Source organism: Mauremys mutica, chromosome 3, assembly GCF_020497125.1.
Source record: "Mauremys mutica isolate MM-2020 ecotype Southern chromosome 3, ASM2049712v1, whole genome shotgun sequence".
Taxonomy (NCBI): Eukaryota; Metazoa; Chordata; order Testudines; family Geoemydidae; genus Mauremys; species Mauremys mutica.
Window position 1 is genome coordinate 48,730,340 of NC_059074.1, and position 19,789 is coordinate 48,750,128.

At 41.4% G+C, this 19,789-nt stretch overlaps 1 protein-coding gene across 1 annotated transcript in view; it reads right to left on the bottom strand.

Annotated features, from left to right (window-relative positions):
• Nucleotides 1-19,789, bottom strand: part of DST (dystonin) — a 440,007-nt gene that overhangs the window by 219,396 nt on the left and 200,822 nt on the right. The window contains exon 9 of the mRNA XM_045009616.1: nucleotides 2,162-2,328. Within this exon, the coding sequence (XP_044865551.1) occupies nucleotides 2,162-2,328 (167 nt within the window). The remainder of the gene's footprint in view (nucleotides 1-2,161; nucleotides 2,329-19,789) is intronic.

The window sequence follows — 19,789 nt, forward strand, 5'->3', positions numbered from 1 at the left end:
GAACAGGAATAGGTCCCACAAGTGTAACAACCCTCTTAGCAACAAAATTAGTGCCATAAACACCCCTGGGAAGGGCATGTATATGGGTAGACACAGTATGTATGAATATAGGAGGAGCATAGCATAAAGGGAAAACAGCTGGAAAGGGACAGTACAATAAAACTGCATATGTCCATTTAAAAAAATTGCTGTTCTGTTTCTTTAAACTCCTCCCTTTCAGTCCTATTTCATTCCTCTTCCACTCCTTGGGTCTTCCAATATCTCTGAGATTTTTTTGTTCTTTTCTCATACATGCTTGGGCCATGCATGTTCTCCTTACCACTCTATCCTGCCTCATTCATTTGCTCTCAAAGTCATTCAGTTCAGCTTTTTACTGGTTATTTCCCTCTACCTTTCCAATGTTACTAAAAGAAATAGAGAGACATGCATGATTTATGCAGTTCCTTCTGACTATCTATTGGAATGGAAGTAACACTCAAGAAAATAGCCCCTTTAAAATTCTTTCCTGGATGAGTGACATCTAGTCAGTACAAAATTCCCCTATGTCTCGGGTCTTGTCTGCACTACGGGGGGAGATTGATCTAAGTTACACAACTTCAGCTACGTAAATAACGTAGCTGAAGTTGATGTACTTAGACCTACTTACCACCGAGTCCACACTATGCCATGTTGACAGGAGACGCTCTCCTGTCGACTCCCATTGTGCTTCTCATTCAGGTGGAGTACAGGAGTCAATGGGAGAGCAATCTGCATTCAAGTTAGTGGGCCTTCACTAGACCTGCTAAACTGACCACCAATGCATCAATCGCCATGCATCGATCCCCTGGTAAGTGTAGACAAGCCCTCAGCTTGGGAGTCTTATGATCAAGGAAGTTATGTACAGACGTGAATGTTTCACACCACTCGACCCTTCCCACATTGCTAAATGGAGGGGAAACCTGGCTAGATGGGAAATGGCGGCCTCAGGAGGGTTCTTATATTGCAAAAGGGGTCCCTGGGATGATGAAGGTTGAGAACCAACGCATTATGAACATAAGAACATAAGAACGGCCGTACCGGGTCAGACCAAAGGTCCATCTAGCCCAGTATCCTGTCTACTGACAGTGGCCAATGCCAGGTGCCCCAGAGGCAGTGAACCTAACAGGCAATGATCAAGTGATCTCTCTCCTGCCATCCATCTCCATCCTCTGACAAACAGAGGCTAGGGACACCATTCCTTACCCATCCTGGCTAATAGCCATTTATGGACTTAACTACCATGAATTTATCCAGTTCCCTTTTAAACGCTGTTATAGTCCTAGCCTTCACAACCTCCTCAGGTAAGGAGTTCCACAAGTTGACTGTGCGCGGCGTGAAGAACTTCCTTTCATTTGTTTTAAACCTGCTGCCTATTAATTTCATTTGGTGACCCCTAGTTCTTGTATTACAGGAATAAGTAAATAACTTTTCCTTATCCACTTTTTCCACATCACTCATGATTTTATATACCTCTATCATATCCCCCCTTAGTCTCCTCTTTTCCAAGCTGAAGAGTCCTAGCCTCTTTAATCTTTCCTCATATGGGACCCTCTTCAAACCCCTAATCATTTTAGTTGCCCTTTTCTGAACCTTTTCTAGTGCCAATATATCTTTTTTGAGATAAGGAGACCACATCTGTACACAGTATTCGAGATGTGGGCGTACCATGGATTTATATAGGGGCAATAATATACTCTCAGTCTTATTCTCTATCCTTTTTTTAATGATTCCTAACATCCTATTTGCTTTTTTGACCGCCTCTGCACACTGCGTGGACATCTTCAGAGAACTATCCACGATGACTCCAAGATCTTTTTCCTGACTCGTTGTAGCTAAATTAGCCCCCATCATATTGTACGGGCTATATGGGTGTTCTCTTGAGTATATCTGGTGGGGTCTCATAATATATTTTCAGGTAGGCTGGTTGGAATTAAGCCTGCTCTGAGAAAGATGTGTCTCTTGGCTACAGAAGGAAGGGATTTCCCAAGAGAACTCATAGTTAGTCTCCACATCTGTAGTATTAATGCAAGACAAAAGCCACAGAGCCTATTTTCTGCTGTATGGCCTCTTCATGTATATTAAAATGCCCAAATAAATATTTCCATGTGTGTAAAGATGAAAACAAAATAAACTGTGCAATTACCTGTATTTATGAATGATGGCATTAAATAATTTTCCATCTCGCCAGCAGGTAGTGAAATTTTCACAACGGATTCCAGCATAACCCTCAGTTGTCTGCTGTGTCCACAGGAGTAGCCTCTCTTTAGCAGACATATCCTCTGACTGTCCAGTAACATGGATGTCAGATATCTAAAACACAATGAATATAAACATAAATCCAGTTATTAAGAACTAAAAAAAGATTGAAATTACTACAGAAAAAATACTTTCAACCATTCATTATCATGGATTTTTCTACCCGGCATCTTTGGGTCAGGAGAAGGGTACAAAATGTATATCACACTTTTATTTCAGTTAAAATTGTTATGTATCTTTGCTCTCTTCATTATGAAATATACAATTATTAGACTCACAATCTTCTAAACTACTAAATCATCAGCATCTGAATTTCCTTTGATAATATAATATCCTTGTTTTGACCTTTTATTAGAAATTGTTACACAAGACAAAGTATCCCAAAACAATATTAATTTTAACATTATATAGGTAACATGAACAATAATTAATATCTGTTATAAACAGAGATTAAATTATAGTAGGCTCTAATCTTCAGGGCTATATATCACTTCAAGAAAACAATTCAGTCAGATTGAAACCTAACAGTAAGGTTCAAAGTATAAAATTCTCTACTCTCATAAGCACTTTGGATCTGTTATCCTTACTCTGAATCCAAAGTGCATACATTCCACTTTTACATTTCCCACTGATACATAGTAACTAACTGTTCTGTATGCGGAACATGTATGCAATATGGAATATAAATGTGCATATAAATACACAGTAGTATGTCTATCAGAAAGAATGGATCAGAGAATTTTGCCCCAAATCTGGAAGATTTGTTTTTGTATTATCTGAAAATAATTAGTTTAGGGATGGCTTTGGACCTGCAGCACCAAAACCACACAAAAAAACAAAAACCTGTGAATTTTACATTTTAAAAAAATATTTTATACTACAAAAATCCTTTCATACTAAAATTTTAAAAATTGGTTTAATTAGTCTCTAATGGAGCCTAAACCCTGTGCAAAGAAAATGATCAGTGCATAAACACACAAGAAGGTCATGAAAATAATTAATTACTTTTCTCCCACAAGGAAAAGTAGCTAGTGATGCACAGCACCCAAGAGACATCTCCCCATTCTGCATATGGAACATGTGTATAGCAAAACTGCAAGATGGATCAGAGAGGATAAAAGCCTATATATAGGATATACCATATACTTTCTTTGTCACGTCTGAACTTTTGTCCATCTTTTGTCACTTCTGAAATTTGATTTTATGTTAATCTTGCTAATATAATAATATCTTGTTATTATTAAGAATATTCCAAGCATATGAAAAGAAACAACATATTCTGGTGGTCAGATACCATGGTTGTAGTCACCGTAAAAGAACCTAAATGCAGTGGATTTGGATGTTACACCAAATGAGCTCTATTCATTTTCACCAATGGCCTTCAGGGCAAGGTTGTGGGAGAGTCCACCCTAAGAAGAGAGTAGAAGCAGAAACCACACACAACACTACGTTGGAGAGCCAAATGGCAGAATCAGCTGGGGAAGGAAGAGGGGAGGAGAAGGAAGAGGTTTAGCCATGGAGATGCACAAAGGCCTGGTCTACACTAAAAAGTTAGGTTGACCCAGCTATATGGTTATGGGGCATGAAAAATCTACACCCTCGAGCAACATAAGCTAAGATGACCTAACCCACAGCATAGACAGTGCTAGGTCGATGGAAGAATTCTTCCGTCAACATAGCTACCGCGGCTTGGGGAGGTGGAGTACCTACCCCTCCTGCTGGCATAGGTAGTATCTACACTGCAGTGCTACTGCAGCACAGCTGCAGCGCTGTAATTGTGCCACTGTGGTATTTCAAGTGTAGATAAGCCCTAATTCAAACACATCTATTCAAGTGCAACCCAGGGAGTTGCATTAATGGAGTCAGACTAGATGGTGACATTCGTTCCTTCTAAATTCAAGGATGTGTCCTGGATAGCCTCTGCTAGGAGGACATCTATGGAACCTGCTGCAAACTGAAATTTTCTTCTTTCAGTGGAACAACAGTGGTGGTAGAAACAAGTATGTGGCTTTCCCACAAACATTACTAAATTAACACATAACAATGGATGTATCAAGCACTTGGAGGTAGGCAGATGGGAGGGGAAGGGGCATTTAATCAGAATGTGAAATTAATGATGACGTTAGTGAAGAGTGGCTCCCACAATGTATTGTTTGATTTTTTTGTTTTACAAATTCTTTAAGTGCAAGATGTGAATTTACAAGTATTGATTTAAACATTAAATTATAGGTTGATTTAGTGCCAGTAAAAACTTAATTTAGATTATTCGCTAATCAAAGTATTCACCAAATTGCACAGTGTGGCCAGCTGGTCAGATGAATATAAAAGATCATCACAATGATACTGTTTTACTTTATGTCAGTGACAGATACAGGTACCAGTACTAGAAAGCAAACAGTACTTCTGTGCAAAGCCAGTGCTAGGCGTAAGCAGACTAAGTGAAAGGGGGGAAAGGCTTCAGCTGCCCCCAGCTACCAGAGCCTTTCACTACAGTGAGGAAAGACTCTGGCAGTGGGAAAGACAACTGGGAAAGGCTGAGCCTTTGCTCTGGCTGGAGGAGGCAGCAGGGACTTCCCCACTACCCCCAACCCCCACTTCCAAAGCCTTTTCATAGGGAGAGGGAAGGCTCCAGCAGCAGAGAGCTGACAGTCTTTCCCCACTACCCCGCACTGCCAGAGCCTTCTCCTGTGGAGGGGAAAGGCTCCAGCAGTGGGACACTATACCCTGCTAAAAATAGCAATGTAGCCAGGAGGCACAGCTTGGGCCAGTAGAGAATGTGTAGGGTATGTACTCCAGTACATACGCACACCCTTCAGATGTGCCTTTAGTCTACTGGCTTAATCTGTGCCTCACCATCTGTACTGCTATTTATACCCATGCTAAGGGGGCTATGCATGTATGTATACTTCATGCTGCCAAAATAATCCTGCTGCGTAGATACACCTTTAATGGAAGGCCACAGAAAAGACAGGAAGGGAAACGCTCTATGGTATTTGTTTAAAACGCAGAATAGAAAAGATATGCTGAGTAGAGTTTCTATTTACTTAAAGATGTCATATGACAGTGTGAAATTAGAAGACAGGTGGAAATATAGTGCCTATATAGAGACACATATCATATAGAAGAAAATGGAGAAGCCTACATGACAAAAGGCTAATTTAAAATACCTCTGTTCATTTCCTTTATTTTTAAGGTGTATGGAAAAGTACTGTCTGAAATACAAGTTCCTTTTCTTTTATGCAAGCATGCTAAATATTTTTTTCAGCAGCCTCAGCTTCTATTCATTACACAACAACCGGACCACAGTATAAATCAAATCAACCATCTGCCACTTTACTGGGGAGAGTTTATTAAAGAGGTGATGTCAACTGGAAAGGCCTGATGTCTAATATACAGTTTTCTTTTTCCCCTCACTTTAAACAATTTCTGTGTCTCTGTCCACATGAACTTAGTTCTCTTCTATTCTTTACATGACTTCTTTAAAAAAGGAGTATGTTGACATTATAATTTTTCTCTGACCATTTTTACATACAAACTCAGACCTTTGGCCCACTCCATGGTTAACTGAATTGCAACAGTTACGTAGATTTGGAACAGCACAGAGTGAAAATGCAGCACATTAGATTCCCCTGACCACAAGGGAGTGGTTTTCAGGGCAATCTCAGACTGTCATGTTAAAATCTGTGACACATACAAATGGCATGTGTAGCCATGGACTCAAAACCAAAGAGAAAAAAATCTTATTTTAAATTGAGATTGTTTGACACTCATGCTTCCAGTGTTCTCCAGATTCTGGAAAGATGAGAAAGGCATTTGGCAGTCTCAATCCACTTCCCAAAGGCCAGATGTCCTCATCACAAAAACCGTTCTGGCACTAACCCCCACCCCGGTTGGCAGTCTCAGCAGAAGGAACATGACCGAATGGGCCTGGAGTGAGGGGGCATGGCCTCCCTTCAATATTGACAGAAGAAACAACAGACTAACTCCTGGTTGGCGGAGCCAGGAAGGCCAGGCCTACCCCACTGGAAATGGAGGGGCAAGACAGGAAATACAAAAGGTGGGCCCTGAAGCTCAGTTGTACTGGAGCCACCAAGAGAGACAGACGCTCCCTGCCTGCTGCTGGAGCAGGAACCTGAAGAGGACCTCTGCTGTGCTGAGGACTTGCCAGACTTACCAGAGCTGTCAGACACCCCAGACGCTGAGAAGCTGCTGGGACTGCCATGGGCAGTGTATCCCAGGAAGATGGAGGACGACCCTAGAATCCAGATATACCCCAAGGGGAGGGTTGTAAGTAGCCCAGGGACAGCCGACTATAGTCCAGCTGTGTTGCTGCCATAATCCAGGTCAGTGTGCTGTGGCTGGATTCCCTGCTAACCAAGTGGCAGAACCATCTGCTGCTGTTAGGGCTGGGACCCGGTGAAGTTGCTGGGCCTGGGTCCTCCTACCCTCTGATGTCAACATAACTCCTGGGATGGCAGCCTCCGCACTTTAGGCCTTGAAGCTGGGGTGACCAGGTGGACGGTTTTCAACTAGAACACCCGATTGAAAAGGGACCCTGGCAGCTCCGGTCAGCAGTTTCGAAACCATTTTGTTCTCTCAATGTAGAAGGCTAATGCTCTGTAGACATCCAATGAGTGAAGCCTTTGCTCCCTACCACTCGAGTGCAGCTTAGGGTAAAATATAGGGAGGAAGATGCCCTAGTTGATGTGAAATTGGAAAAGAACCTTCAGCAGAAAAGACAGGTGAGGCCTGAGCTGAACTTTGTCCTTATGGAATACAGTGTAAGGGGGCTCTGATGTTACGGCCCTGAGCTCAGACACCCTCCTAGCTGAGGTTATTGTACCAGAAATGGCATCATGTAAGAGAGAGCAGGGAGCACGTTACCAAAGGCTCAAATGGCGGCCCCCTAAGTCTGGATAGGACCAAATTGAGACCTGTAAGGAAACCTGTTGAGACCTTTAAGGAAACAGCTGACCAACAGGCTGGCAAAGACTGGGCATCCCTCTGCGCCTGGGTAGAAGGCAGAGATGGCAGCTAAGTGAACTCTTACTAATGACATAGACAGTCCCTGCTGCTTGAGGTGGAGAAGGTAGTCCAGTATTAGTGACACCGAGGACACTAACCGCATCAGAGACAAACAGTGCTGCGCCGACCAGACTGAAAATCTCGTTCACTTGGCAAGGTAGGTAGCTCTCGTGGAAGGTTCCCTGCTGCCAAGGAGTACTTGTCTGACGTGATCAGAGCAAGAAAGCTCCACTAGGTTCAGCCATGGAGCTTCCACGTCGTGAGGTGGAACAACTTAAGGTTGGGATGTTGGAGATGGCCATGATCCTGCGTTATTAAGTCCTGGAAGAGCAGCAAGGTGACTGGAGCTTCCACAGACATTTCCAGGAGTGATGTGTACCAGTGCTGGTGGGGCCAGGCTGGAGCTATCAATATCATCAAAGCTCATTCCCTCCTAATCTTGAGGAGCACCTTGTGAACGAGAGGGATGGGTGGGAACATGTATAGGAGATGGCCTCCCCATGGGAGGAGGAACGCGCCCGTGATGGAGCCTGGGCTGTGATTCAGGAAGGAGCAAAACTGTTGACACTTCCTGTTGTGTGGCGAACAGGTCTATCTGGGGAAAGCCTCACTGATGGAAGATTGAGTTCACAACACCTCGGTGAAGGGACCACTTGTGGCCATGGAACGACCTGATGAGATGATCCGCCAAGTCGTTCTGTACTCCAGGGAGGTACGATGCTTGCAGGTGTATCGAGTGCTCTACACAAAAGTCGCACAGCATGAGGGCTTCCTGATGTGGTTCCCCCCACAAGGGCAGGCGGCGCCAGGGAGTGGCGCACCGGAGATGAGGAGCGGGGCGTGACATCATTGCCGCTTGCCCCTATATGGAATAGGCAGCCTGGCTGACACTGGTGCCTCGTCCCTCCTGGGAGAAGGTGGAGCCGTCAGGCGAATAAGGTCCTGCGCTGCCTCAAACGTCTCCGGAGTGGAGGGGAGTTGAATGTCCCAGCCATGATGGTTCGGAGAACAGTAGTGGGCCGGACTCGACTGGATGTCTTGCAGGGCAGGAGTTGACAAGCCTCTTGGAGCTGCCAGGCCCAAAGTAGGCTGGGTGGGTTGAGGTTCCCTGTCGCTGTCTCCTTAGGCTTAGGAAGGGAAGAGCGCCCTCTCTCCTGCCTCTTTTTCTTCTTTATTCCAGGGAATGCAGATCGGCGCCTACCAGAAGTCTTACGTTCAGTGCCGTGTTGGTGCCATGAGTCCTTAGTCTCCTTTCTAGGAGCGGACTTGTGCCCCATCGGCGCCGGTGCACGGAGGAGGAGGTGGTTGGCACAGGCTCCGCCAACCCAGGGTCAGATTGCGGGGAGAGGGCTGCCCCCATGAGGATAAGCCTGAGTCTCTGCTCATGATCCTTAAGGGTCCTTGTCTGAAGCCCTTTACAAAAGCAGCACTTGTCCTTTTGGTGACTCTCACCAAGGCACTTCAAACAAAAAGCGTGCAGATCACTTTTTGCCATCAACTTTCCGCAGACTCCACACGGTTTGAACCCTGGCAACCGAGGCATGCCCCAGTGGCGGGGGAGAAATGGGGGGGGGGACCCCCACAATGAAAACTTAGCCTACTACTACTATTAACTTAAGACAAAAACTACTAACTATATACAAAATACCACAGGACACTGCTAAAGGCGCTTGCAGAAGCAAGAGTGAGGGAAGTTCCAGCTAGCTGTCACTGGCAATAAGAAGGAACTGAGGGCAGGGGGTCGGCAGGGCCCTATATTGGGCGCCATGAAGGTGTGATTCCAGGGGGCTCCCAGGCTGACCCTACGGATGCTGCTAGGGGAAAAATCTTCTGGCTGTCATGCCCACGGTATGCGCACACCTGATTGGAATTGATATGAACAAGTACTCGAAGAAGAACTCTGCTTTCAACAGTAAATGTTGTATGCACACCATACATTTTTATATCCCACAAAAGTGCTATTGGTATAAACTATTAGAGTAGAAGTTCTTAATGTTTATAGTACCAATCCAATGACATAGTTTTTGACAATCAGGACCAGGCAGCAAATCCTGGATTAATGCAAGCTTAAATAGATTTTAAAGGCAGCAGCAGGGTTCCTAAGAGGGGGAGACAGAGATAAAGTGCTATGGCTCATGCTATAGACATTCCTGGCCTCCCACTGATGATGGCTTCTTGGGGCACCTAGTGATGCGCTGCCCATTTCCTGATTCTACCATTTTGAGAGAACTGACTCACCTTTACTGCTGCAGCTGATCCTGCCTGTAAGTTCCTCCCTCTGCATTTCACAGTAAAACACAAGCTGTACATAGGTCAAAGAGCATGGGCTAGCTCTCACTGATGTCAACTGCAAAACTCCCGTTGGCTTCAATGGTTCAACACCAACTCCAAAAAGAGGATTACAGAACACATGGGCCCAAGAGTAGCACTGAAGGACTGGGACTAAATTTTCTTTATTCTTTTTATGGAAGATTAAACAAGGAAGAAGTGAAGATGAAATCGACTTTAAATGGCCAAGTACACGGATGGTACATAAAATACGGTATCCTTTTGCCGACATGTACAGAGGGAAGTGCGAACCCTGATATAATGTGAAGTGTTTATACCCTGAAACTTGAGGATTGAAGAAGAGGAGACCAAAAAACAAGAGAGAAGACAGATATACAAGGGTCAATGGGACATTTTCAAATTCTCCCAGAACCAGAGCATTACTCAGTGCTGAGAGAAGGCAGTGGTTTTTTTTTCTGCACAGGTATTTTCAATGCAAGTTAAAGAGCAGACTGGGCATGTGATTCAGAAAGAAAAAATGAACACTTATGTGAATGGCGATGACTTGTGCTTAGGCAAGCATGGATATATGCACAAAAATCAAACATGGGTGTGACTTCGAGAGTGACCCCAAGGTTACCAGCTGGCACTCAGGAGTTTTCACAAATGATCTCTGTTGAGCAATGTCAGGTTATTAGTAAGCTGGAGAGCTCATGTCAACAAGTTTAATCAATTAACCCTGCACTCTGTGCTTTACACCTGATTCTGTAGGAAAAATACTGGCACTTTTTCATCACTTAAACTGCAATACTGTAAAAGTAGATAACAGGAGTTGGCATGATAGTGGAAACACTTGAAAGGTATTTTGTTATCTCAGAGCTATTTGCAATGGTGTATGACCTATGCAATAAAAGCATTACTACTATCCCAGAACTATTTGTTCTGTCAGATGCATTGGTTGCTATTGTAAACTCTAAATTTTATTTAATAGCAACACATATTGTAAAGAAAAGTATTACAGGTACATATTACCTCTGTCCTGATATCCTTTCTGTCCTGAAAAATAATAATAATTATTTATTTGTATTGCAAATTAGATCAGGGTCTCATTGTACTAGGCACTTTACAAACTAGAGCTCTGCATATAACCACATTTTCTGGTTTAGTAGCTGAACTGAAAAACTGGAGAAAAAAATCATTTCAGGTCAACGTGAAATCAGGTGGGGGGGAGGGTGTTTTTTTCTTTTTTACTTTTTCAGCTACCTGAAAATCTCAAAGAAATTGTTTCCAGTCAAATTAAATTGGCCAAATGAAATGATTTGTTTTGAATTCTAGCTTACTCTATACTAGATGCATACATGTCCACAGTGCTATACATGACGAAAAAGAACCAAATGAATAAAAAACTATGTGAAGTTTTGGGCCAAGAAGAATTTCTCTCTTATGGTGACAAATGAATTCTACAGAGATATCAGCTTGTATACTCTCATGGATCCCATGCTGAACTTTCCAAATGTGAGGAAAAAAAGTTTTGAGGTTTCTCTTTAAAAGTAACTTGGATCTGGTGAGAAATGTTAGCATTATACTGTAAACTTCTTCTACTGTGGCATATTGTTCAGATAGCATGTCACACAATAGGAATGTATTATTATCTTGTGCTGGATATTTTTTATATCAGATACAGCCCAACATATGATATTTGCATACAGATTCATGACTGAAATAAAATTAATCAAAAATTATTTATATAACAATACTTCCATAACAAAGTGCTCTATAAATATTAATGATTAACTGTTCCAGTTCAGAGTAGCAGCCGTGTTAGTCTGTATCCGCAAAAAAAACAGGAGTACTTGTGGCACCTTGTTAGTCTTTAAGGTGCCACAAGTAATCCTGTTTTTTTTTTTTTGTTCCAGTTCAGTAAGTATTATCCCCCATTGTTCAGGTAGTTAAACTGAGGCACAAAGAGGATATGTGACTTGACCAAGTCACCTAGGAAGTCTGTGGCAGAGCTGAAAATGGAACTCAAATCTATCATTCTTAATCTTGTGCTTTAAATACAAGACCGACATTGTTCCATATACATATGCAGGAAAAGGCAGATTAGAGTCCTAGAAGTCAGGATCCAAACTAAAGGTTCTAATCCTGTAGAGGGTAAGATGCTGGATCTCGGCTGCAACGCAAGGGAGCTTAATATAATCAGCAATTGGCTTAAGTCCCTCTGCATCAGAGCAAAGAGCCGCATTATCCTGGACACCAGGAATGTGCTTTAACTAGGCCGCAACTTTATTAAGTAACACATCTGGGAGCTATCTGGCAATAACCTGTCCAATACAATTGATCCTTCCTTTGTAATCCACACCACCAAGGCTGCCTTCAGTCCCCTACACAATTAATCTCGTCCCAACACCCGTGCTGAGACCCCTGCCCTCCCTTATCTGAAGGTTAATGGGGTAGGGAAGAAGGGCCTGTCTCTTTGCCATATCAGTTATTACAAGTCCCAACCCCATTCCACACCTCCTTTAGGAAATGCCGTCTCCTAACCCACTTCCAAATCCAGTTTATCAGGGAACCGGAAACCCTATCAAATGATTACCTGCACTTGGAAAGTTGCAACAAAAATGATTTTTACAATGTAACTAACCTACCAGGTCCTTGGGCTGCTGAGAAGAAGGTGGAATCCCCACTACCGAGGCCTTGCCTAGCATAATGCTCACAGCAAGGCTCAAAGGACCCAGTCCTACTCTAATACCGAGAGGGAAGAAGGCAGTTATTCTCCCAATGCAGTATGGCCCTCAGGGCTTGGGGAAGTGTTTATAACCCTCCTGTGAAGTGTGCAGATGTCAATTTGTTTTAGTACATCATTGTGTCCCACCAATCAGCCTAGAGTCCCCCTCCTCTGCTCCTCAAGACCACAAGGGGGCTGAATGCCCAAAAGGAGGATGGGGTGCTCCTTAAAGGGGCCAAGAGTTTTTTTTCTCCTGCTGGCATAAACAACACACACATGCATTGAAGTCTGTAGCCTGTCATTGAGACTCGCTAGATACTATGAAGAATGAGTTCAAATGGGAGTTGCACACTAAGATCACTAATAGTACGCAGGTAAAAATCTGCTAGAGGTGATAGTATAGGGCTGGTGGATTTGCGCAATGAACAATTCTTGTGTTGCATACTGAAATATATTTAATTTCTGATTCTAATCTATTTGTCTAATTTCCACTAATAGACTATTTTATATTAACATCTGTATTAAAGACACCTGTCCCCCCTTGTCCAAGCACCTCCTTAGTGATAAGGGGTAATCAGAGGGAAGTGGGAGTGACTTTAGAATGCATGTTGGAAGAAGGCTGTGCGCCCCTGTCTGGACCAGCTTTCATGTAAAAGTCAGGTGTGGTTACAAATTGTTTTGCAATAGAGTCCCCCAAGACATCTGAACATAAACAATCTCCTTCACCAACTCATCTGCTCTGTTGAGATCATATATTAGGCCTGTTCTGCACACAGATTTTGTACTGGTATAAAACTACATATGTGAGTGATGTGATTTTTTACCAAAATAACTAAAGGGGCACAACCCCCAGTGTTGATGCATTTATACCCACGGTAACAATGCTTTATACTAATATAGTTTATTCCCCATGCATACAGGAGTAAGTTATACCACCATAAGTAAACTTATACCAATATAATTGAGATCACACCAGGGAACTTTTACCACTTTAACTATAACAATATAGTTAAAGCAGTACATCTTGTTTGTGTTGACAAAGACTGAATCCCATATCGTTGCTAAATAGATAATGGCATTTTGTTAAAATCTTGAGTAATGTAGTGGCACTCCTTACAAAGGTAAGTTACACAAACTATAGGCTCATATTTAGTTCTTTGTGGAAAGAGATCCAAAGATATTCCTATTTTCCCCATTCATTAACAGCTCCCTCCCCTCACCCCCACACCTTCAAAGACCCTATTCACTCCCTCTCACAAATGGGAATCAGACTCATTCTGCAGTCCATGAACACTTCCAGTTATATCAGCTAGACAAACCCCTCAAACCTTCAGCAGCAATGAGCTAACTGTGACCCTGCACTCAGATCCTGCCAATTGGGCCATAGCGGTACGTTTCAACTTGTTGAATAAGGGTGGGGCAGAAGGTCACGTGGTTCAAGCACAGAGACCAGAAATCTGGAGCCCTAGATTCTAAATTCAGCTTTGCCTCAGACTCCCTTTGACTAAGTCTGTACCTCAGTTTCTGCATCTGTAAAATGAGAATAATAATATTTTCTGGTCTCCGAGGGGTACTGTAAAGTTTATTTCATGTTTGTAAAGCATCTTGAGAATCTCAGATGAAAGTGCAACGTTAATACAATCTGCACTCACATTTTCTTTTTAACGCAATATATATGAGGCTTTCAATAGACAGTAAATGAAATCAATTATAAACTCTCCATTCCATCTGCTACAATTCTTGATGTAACACATAAGCTTACTGCTTCCCAAGAACTGAAAAGAAAACTTACTATGGATATTAAAAGCTACTTCATTCCTCTCTCAAAAATCAAATTTGGGAAACATCTGAAATTAGGTTACAGACAGAAAACTAGTACAACACTAGAATATTATTATTTAAGTGAATGGATAAAAGATCAAGTACTGTGTACTATACTATGATTGTATGCAGGGTGACAGTGTGTAATAACAGGGCTACATAGAGAGGACAGGAAGATTTCTTAGCAACTAAATAAAGACATTGTTGAAGTATTTTCCACTAAGCTAACTTTTTAATGCTCTAATGCTAGAAGGTATTTACCTTGCTCCTGTCTGGTGGAATGCTATAAAATGCCACTTCCTTTAGCATTTGAGGAAAGCCAGCATCAGAAGAATGAGATCCTTTTTGTTCAAACTGTGGATCAATGTTGGTTTCAGACAGAAACTGGTGCGACTTTTCAAAGTTTTTCCTTTCAGGGACATCTCCATTAACTCTGAAAGAAACCTCATTTAACCCGATTTCTTCACACTGTTTACTGTGGTTAACAGAGTTCAAGCTAGCTGTTTTTGCAAATTCAAAATCACCAACTTTCTTCTGGAATATTAGTTCTTTTGTGTTGTCATCATGCAAATATTTCCTCTCTTGTGCACAGCCTTTTTGTAAACTCCTCTTGTTTTGTTCATTTAACCATGTGTCTGTTTCATCAGACTTTGTGAATCTCTGGTTTTCAACAGAAGAACTGTCCCCATTGAAAGAATCACTCCTTGCTTCACTCCGCAAAGCTTTTTCTTTAACAAGATCAACTGAAACGTCTGTATTCACAGGCAGAACATTACTGTCCACTGGCATCCTCCACGTAAAGGAATCGCCCAGTACCATCCCCCAGGAAAGAATCTCTGTCTCTTTTGAAATCTGTGTTTCATTCTGGATTTTTTCTGCATTGTTTTTAATCTGTTCTGATTCTATTCCCTCCTCAGTTGATTTCTTTCTCGTTTTCCTTCTGAAATATTTTCTTCCAGGGGAATGTTTAGCAGGACTCAAGGGAGCTTTGGCAGGGTCTAAACGTTGTTCTTCCTTTTCAGCCCTTACACATCCACAGACATTCCCCATTTGGCTCACAGTAAATTCCAGCCACCCAGACTCATTTATTTCAGTATATTTACATACACTTAAATCCGTCTCAGGAAATCAGGAACTCCAGTTTGCACCCTAATTTCTTCCAGACTTCACTTCCATCCTCCTCAGTAAGTAGCCATTTTGCTTATGAGAAATGCACACGCAATAAATGTCATGGCGTTTTGCCCAGGCAGGCCCTGTGTCTGATTAGACACTGTGGCTTATTTCTGGACACCAATCCTCTTAAACAAACATCATTGCCTCAGCATTGAATTCCAATGCTGATGGCCTTCCAGAGATGACATAGCACTTATGGGCAATGGAAAAGTCTCATGTACATTTTAACTTCCTGTTTCATTTGGTAAATTCAAATAAGATAAATTTGAAAAATGCACAGCAACCTTTGAAACTATTAGCTAGAACTGCAAATCCAAAACAAACAGCAAAGCAAATTCCAGGAGCGATTTAATTAGCAAACTGTATTGCAAACTTAAAACCTTGAATATTCTTCTGCCTCTTACTCAATGGTACAAGTAGTAAGATTAATTAACATAGGGGTGCATTGTGGTGCAGATTTTTATTTGTGGGGCTTTTTTCAAGCAGTTGGTAGGAAATTATCACTGACAGTTCAGATATAAATAATCCTTAATTTCATTATTGCAATGATGATTGGAAAGTTCTTTTATTGGGTGCAATATTTAAACAAGGTACTGAAGTTCTCACACAAATAGTTTTAACTTTTATTACAACATGTCAAACAGCTTGCTTAGGTCGGAAGCATTATGCACAAGGTATTGGACTTTAGCAGAGGCTTTAAAATAGCAGATAGCTAAACGAGAAATGAAAGTTGAAAGAGTCAATCTGCCGAGAAAAATATCAGTTAAATTGTTGCAAAACAGAGGTTAACTTGAGCAAAGTATAATCTTATAATCTCCTTTGGGTTTTCAGTTGAAAAAAATACATTTTCTCTTCCCCTCCCCCTACTCTGAGAGTGTATAGCTGTGAGAATAGCTCTGATAAAATAGCCACTAAATGTACAGCTAGATAGCAAATCTAAGCAGAAATGTAAAGTATTACATATAATGGAAACTGGTTTAAGACTTGTCAAGTTCTTATGCTCTGAGAACATCTCTGTTTTCAGGGCTTGGCCCAGTGACCCTGTCAATGTTTACAAAAACAGGTAGAACACCTGTCTGGATGCCTACAAACTCTGAATACCAGTTAAGTCACTGAAACTGAATGCATATGCAACTCTCAAGAAGTACTTCTAATTGGGCCTGTTGCATGTCACTACCAGGACCACGTAAGCCCTGCCAGTCAGCTTCCCACACCCCTAGCAAGTGTCCTTTACTGTGCACGCTTTCCTGACTCTACACTAAAAACTCCTCTGTGCTGCTTCCATCTCTCCTACTGCTATCTCATTGTTCCACTGTGAAAATCAGGTCTCCCACACTGTAACACATTGTAATAAAAGTTAAAACTATTTGTGTGAGAACTTCAGTACCTTGCTTAAATATTGCACCCAATAAAAGAACTTTCCAATCAACTTGCAGAATAACATCCTAAAATGGAAACCTATCAACAGGCTAAACTGTGTTTGCTTCTTATAGTGAGACAAAGGTGCATAAAAACACTTAAAAAACAATGTTAGCCGTTTCAGCTGAGTGACTCCTTTTACTTTAACAGGAATTGCTTTGCTAAAACCCAAGAAAAGTTTCAAAATGTATCCGTAATAACCACAGTTGCCAACTTTCACAAGGTAAATGAACACCCCAACTTTCACAATAAGCCAAAAATCAAGCTAAACAATGGTCAAAACAACCCAATCCCAAACAAAACAAGGCGAAAACAAAGGCTGAAACAACCCAATCCCTAAGGACCCCAACATTCTATGTGACTAGATCCCCCCGACATGCAGTCTGGGACTGTGATGGGCCCGCTGTGCACCCGTGACTCTCTCCCCCGTTGCCCTCTCCTTGCCCCTGCTTGCCCGGAGCTCATCAAAAAAAAGAAGCAACAAGCTACAAGCCAAACAAGCACAAAGTACAAGCCAAAAACTAGCCAACAAGCAACTCGCAAGCCAATTAAGCCAAAAACAGACACATTTCTGCATTTTTTCACGGGTTTGGCATGTCTGCTAATAACCCTAAGCACTTTACATCATTTCATATTTTACTGAAGACATCCTATGAAATATTAAAAAGATGCTACTAATTTTCAAAGAACAAGGATATAGCTGCCCCACTCCTGACAAATCTTAACAAGCAGTGCCTGGATTAAAAACTGAAAGCAATGCTTAGAAAATTTACCCCCTAACTGTGGTGGAATAGCATGTTGTCATGGGATAATGCTTACCATCTGCTAGGTAAGAAGACATTTATCAGAAATAAATGTAGATGCAATACCAGGACATTTCTTTTCAAAGTGGGAGATATTTATACTGTGACAACATCCTATTCCATGGACTTTATTAGCATTGGTATTATATATCAAATGTCTGGGGGGAATTAGTTTGGCGTATATGAATGCAGCCATTTGTATGGTTCCTGTTCATATGGACGGTTGCTCCACTTACTGGTATTAAAACTGTATTCTAATTAGCTTACAAAATAGACATAGAGCCTAATCCTGCATCCCCTCTTCAACAGCACTTCCATGAGGGGGGTTTGCACAACTGTGAAATGAAATTCAATTTTTTTTTAAATAAAAGTATTGTCCTTGTAAAAAGGACTCTATACTTATATGAATAAACTGCTGTATCAGTGTGTGACTCAGTTTTTAGGCATCCACATTTAATTTTCATCTAATTTTCAGAAGTTGGGTATTCAGCATCTTCTGAAAATCGGACCCCTTTAAAGTGGAAATCCAAAGATTAAGGCAGCCACAATCAATGGTCACTTTTGAAAATGTTGGCCATTATGTTTTTTTGTTTTAATTATAAAAATGGGCTTTATTCTCTTTTTACTCTGCCCTCCTCAGGGGGAGTCCCTTTGACCTCAAGAATTAAGAATTGGCCCTATCTGGTACGCACATTTCCTAATAGCAGGCTATCCTCTTGTACTCCCTAAGAAGAGATCAAGGTTTGGGGGGAGGGGGAGAAAGAATATGGATAACTGGCTAAGAAATTCAGTGTTTCTGACTACTGTCAAGTGCTGCTGAATATTCAGGGTACATAGTGGTTTAATGTGGCTGCTTTGCTTGTTAATGTACTAATTATGTATAACAGTCTACTGTTCTCTAATGTTAATGACAATAGCTGTATTGCAAAGACAATTGAATTATTTTATTTATTTATTTATAATTATTAATACTTGCTGGATGTATTAAAGTATCTTCCTAGAGATAGACAAGAAACCTGTGTGTTTAACACTCATTTTATAATGAGCTAACAATGCTTGCTAGCTATTTTTGAGTGTGAGACAAGGCCATCACCTCTCCATTTACAATAATTTCTATTATTCTGTGTTCTACATAAACCAAAAATGAGTAACATTAAGAGCACTCTCTTACATAGGTTATCTATCCTCAAAGAACCAGTGAAACAGTGAAGGTCAAAGAGAATTTACAACTGGCCATTACAAGTAATAAGAGCTTTCACAACTATGCATTCATGCCATCCTGTCTTAACACATGACTAATGAAAGTGTAAGCGATAAAATGACAAAGACTGAAACAAAAAAAACCAAGGTTAACTAATGATTGCTTGCTGAGACTTGTGTCACTGAAGTTAACAGAGAGTGTACTGTTAAATTGGAGATTCAGAAATGGGAAACTGAGGTTTCCCTCTAAACCAGACAGCTAAGACTTAGAAATATGATTATCCTAAAGCATGACAGGAAGCTACCACTGAACTCCAAATGAAAACGTAGGGAATAAATCTGGACCCTGATGACACCAGTCACAAGACCTTAGACAGAAGCTAACCTGGACCATGATGACAAGCTGACCACTCCTGAAGTGAAGCTGAACACCATCAGCAAGTATGAAGACCCAGATAACCAACTGGTCACCTGTGGCTGTATGTTAGATAAAAACAAAGCAAAGGACCAAATTCAAAGCCACTGGAGTTAAGGATGAATTTCCCCAAAGAGTATTAAAGAGAGACTACAGACAGAATTTATCTGAAACACAAGCACACATCAATAGGTGAAAACTATACCTAGATGACAAAAGGATTAGATACAATCTTTAAACTATTAACACTGAACTTGACTATAACTTGATTTGTGTCTGTGAGCGAGGCTTGTGTGCAAACAAGAGGTTAAGATTAAGATATCAAACGGCCATGGAAGGTTATTGCTTAACTCATAGCATTCATCTGTTTACTGGTATATAAACATAGCCTCCTTTTACTATAATCAAGAATATCCTTATGTGATTGCCTAACTTGTATTCTTTTATTGTTCACCCAGTTTTTACACAGAGTCACAGTGTTCATTTATTCTTTATAATTCCTTGCCATGTAGTTAGCAGGAATAAAGCAGACTCAGGTTGCCCTCTAAACTGACTCCAGAGTCTACCGTCTTTAAATAACATGAGCAAAGCTGGGTTTTAATGAGTTAAGATAGACTTTTAAATTGTTTCTTTATGGTCTCTTTTTGCCTCTACAGCACAGCA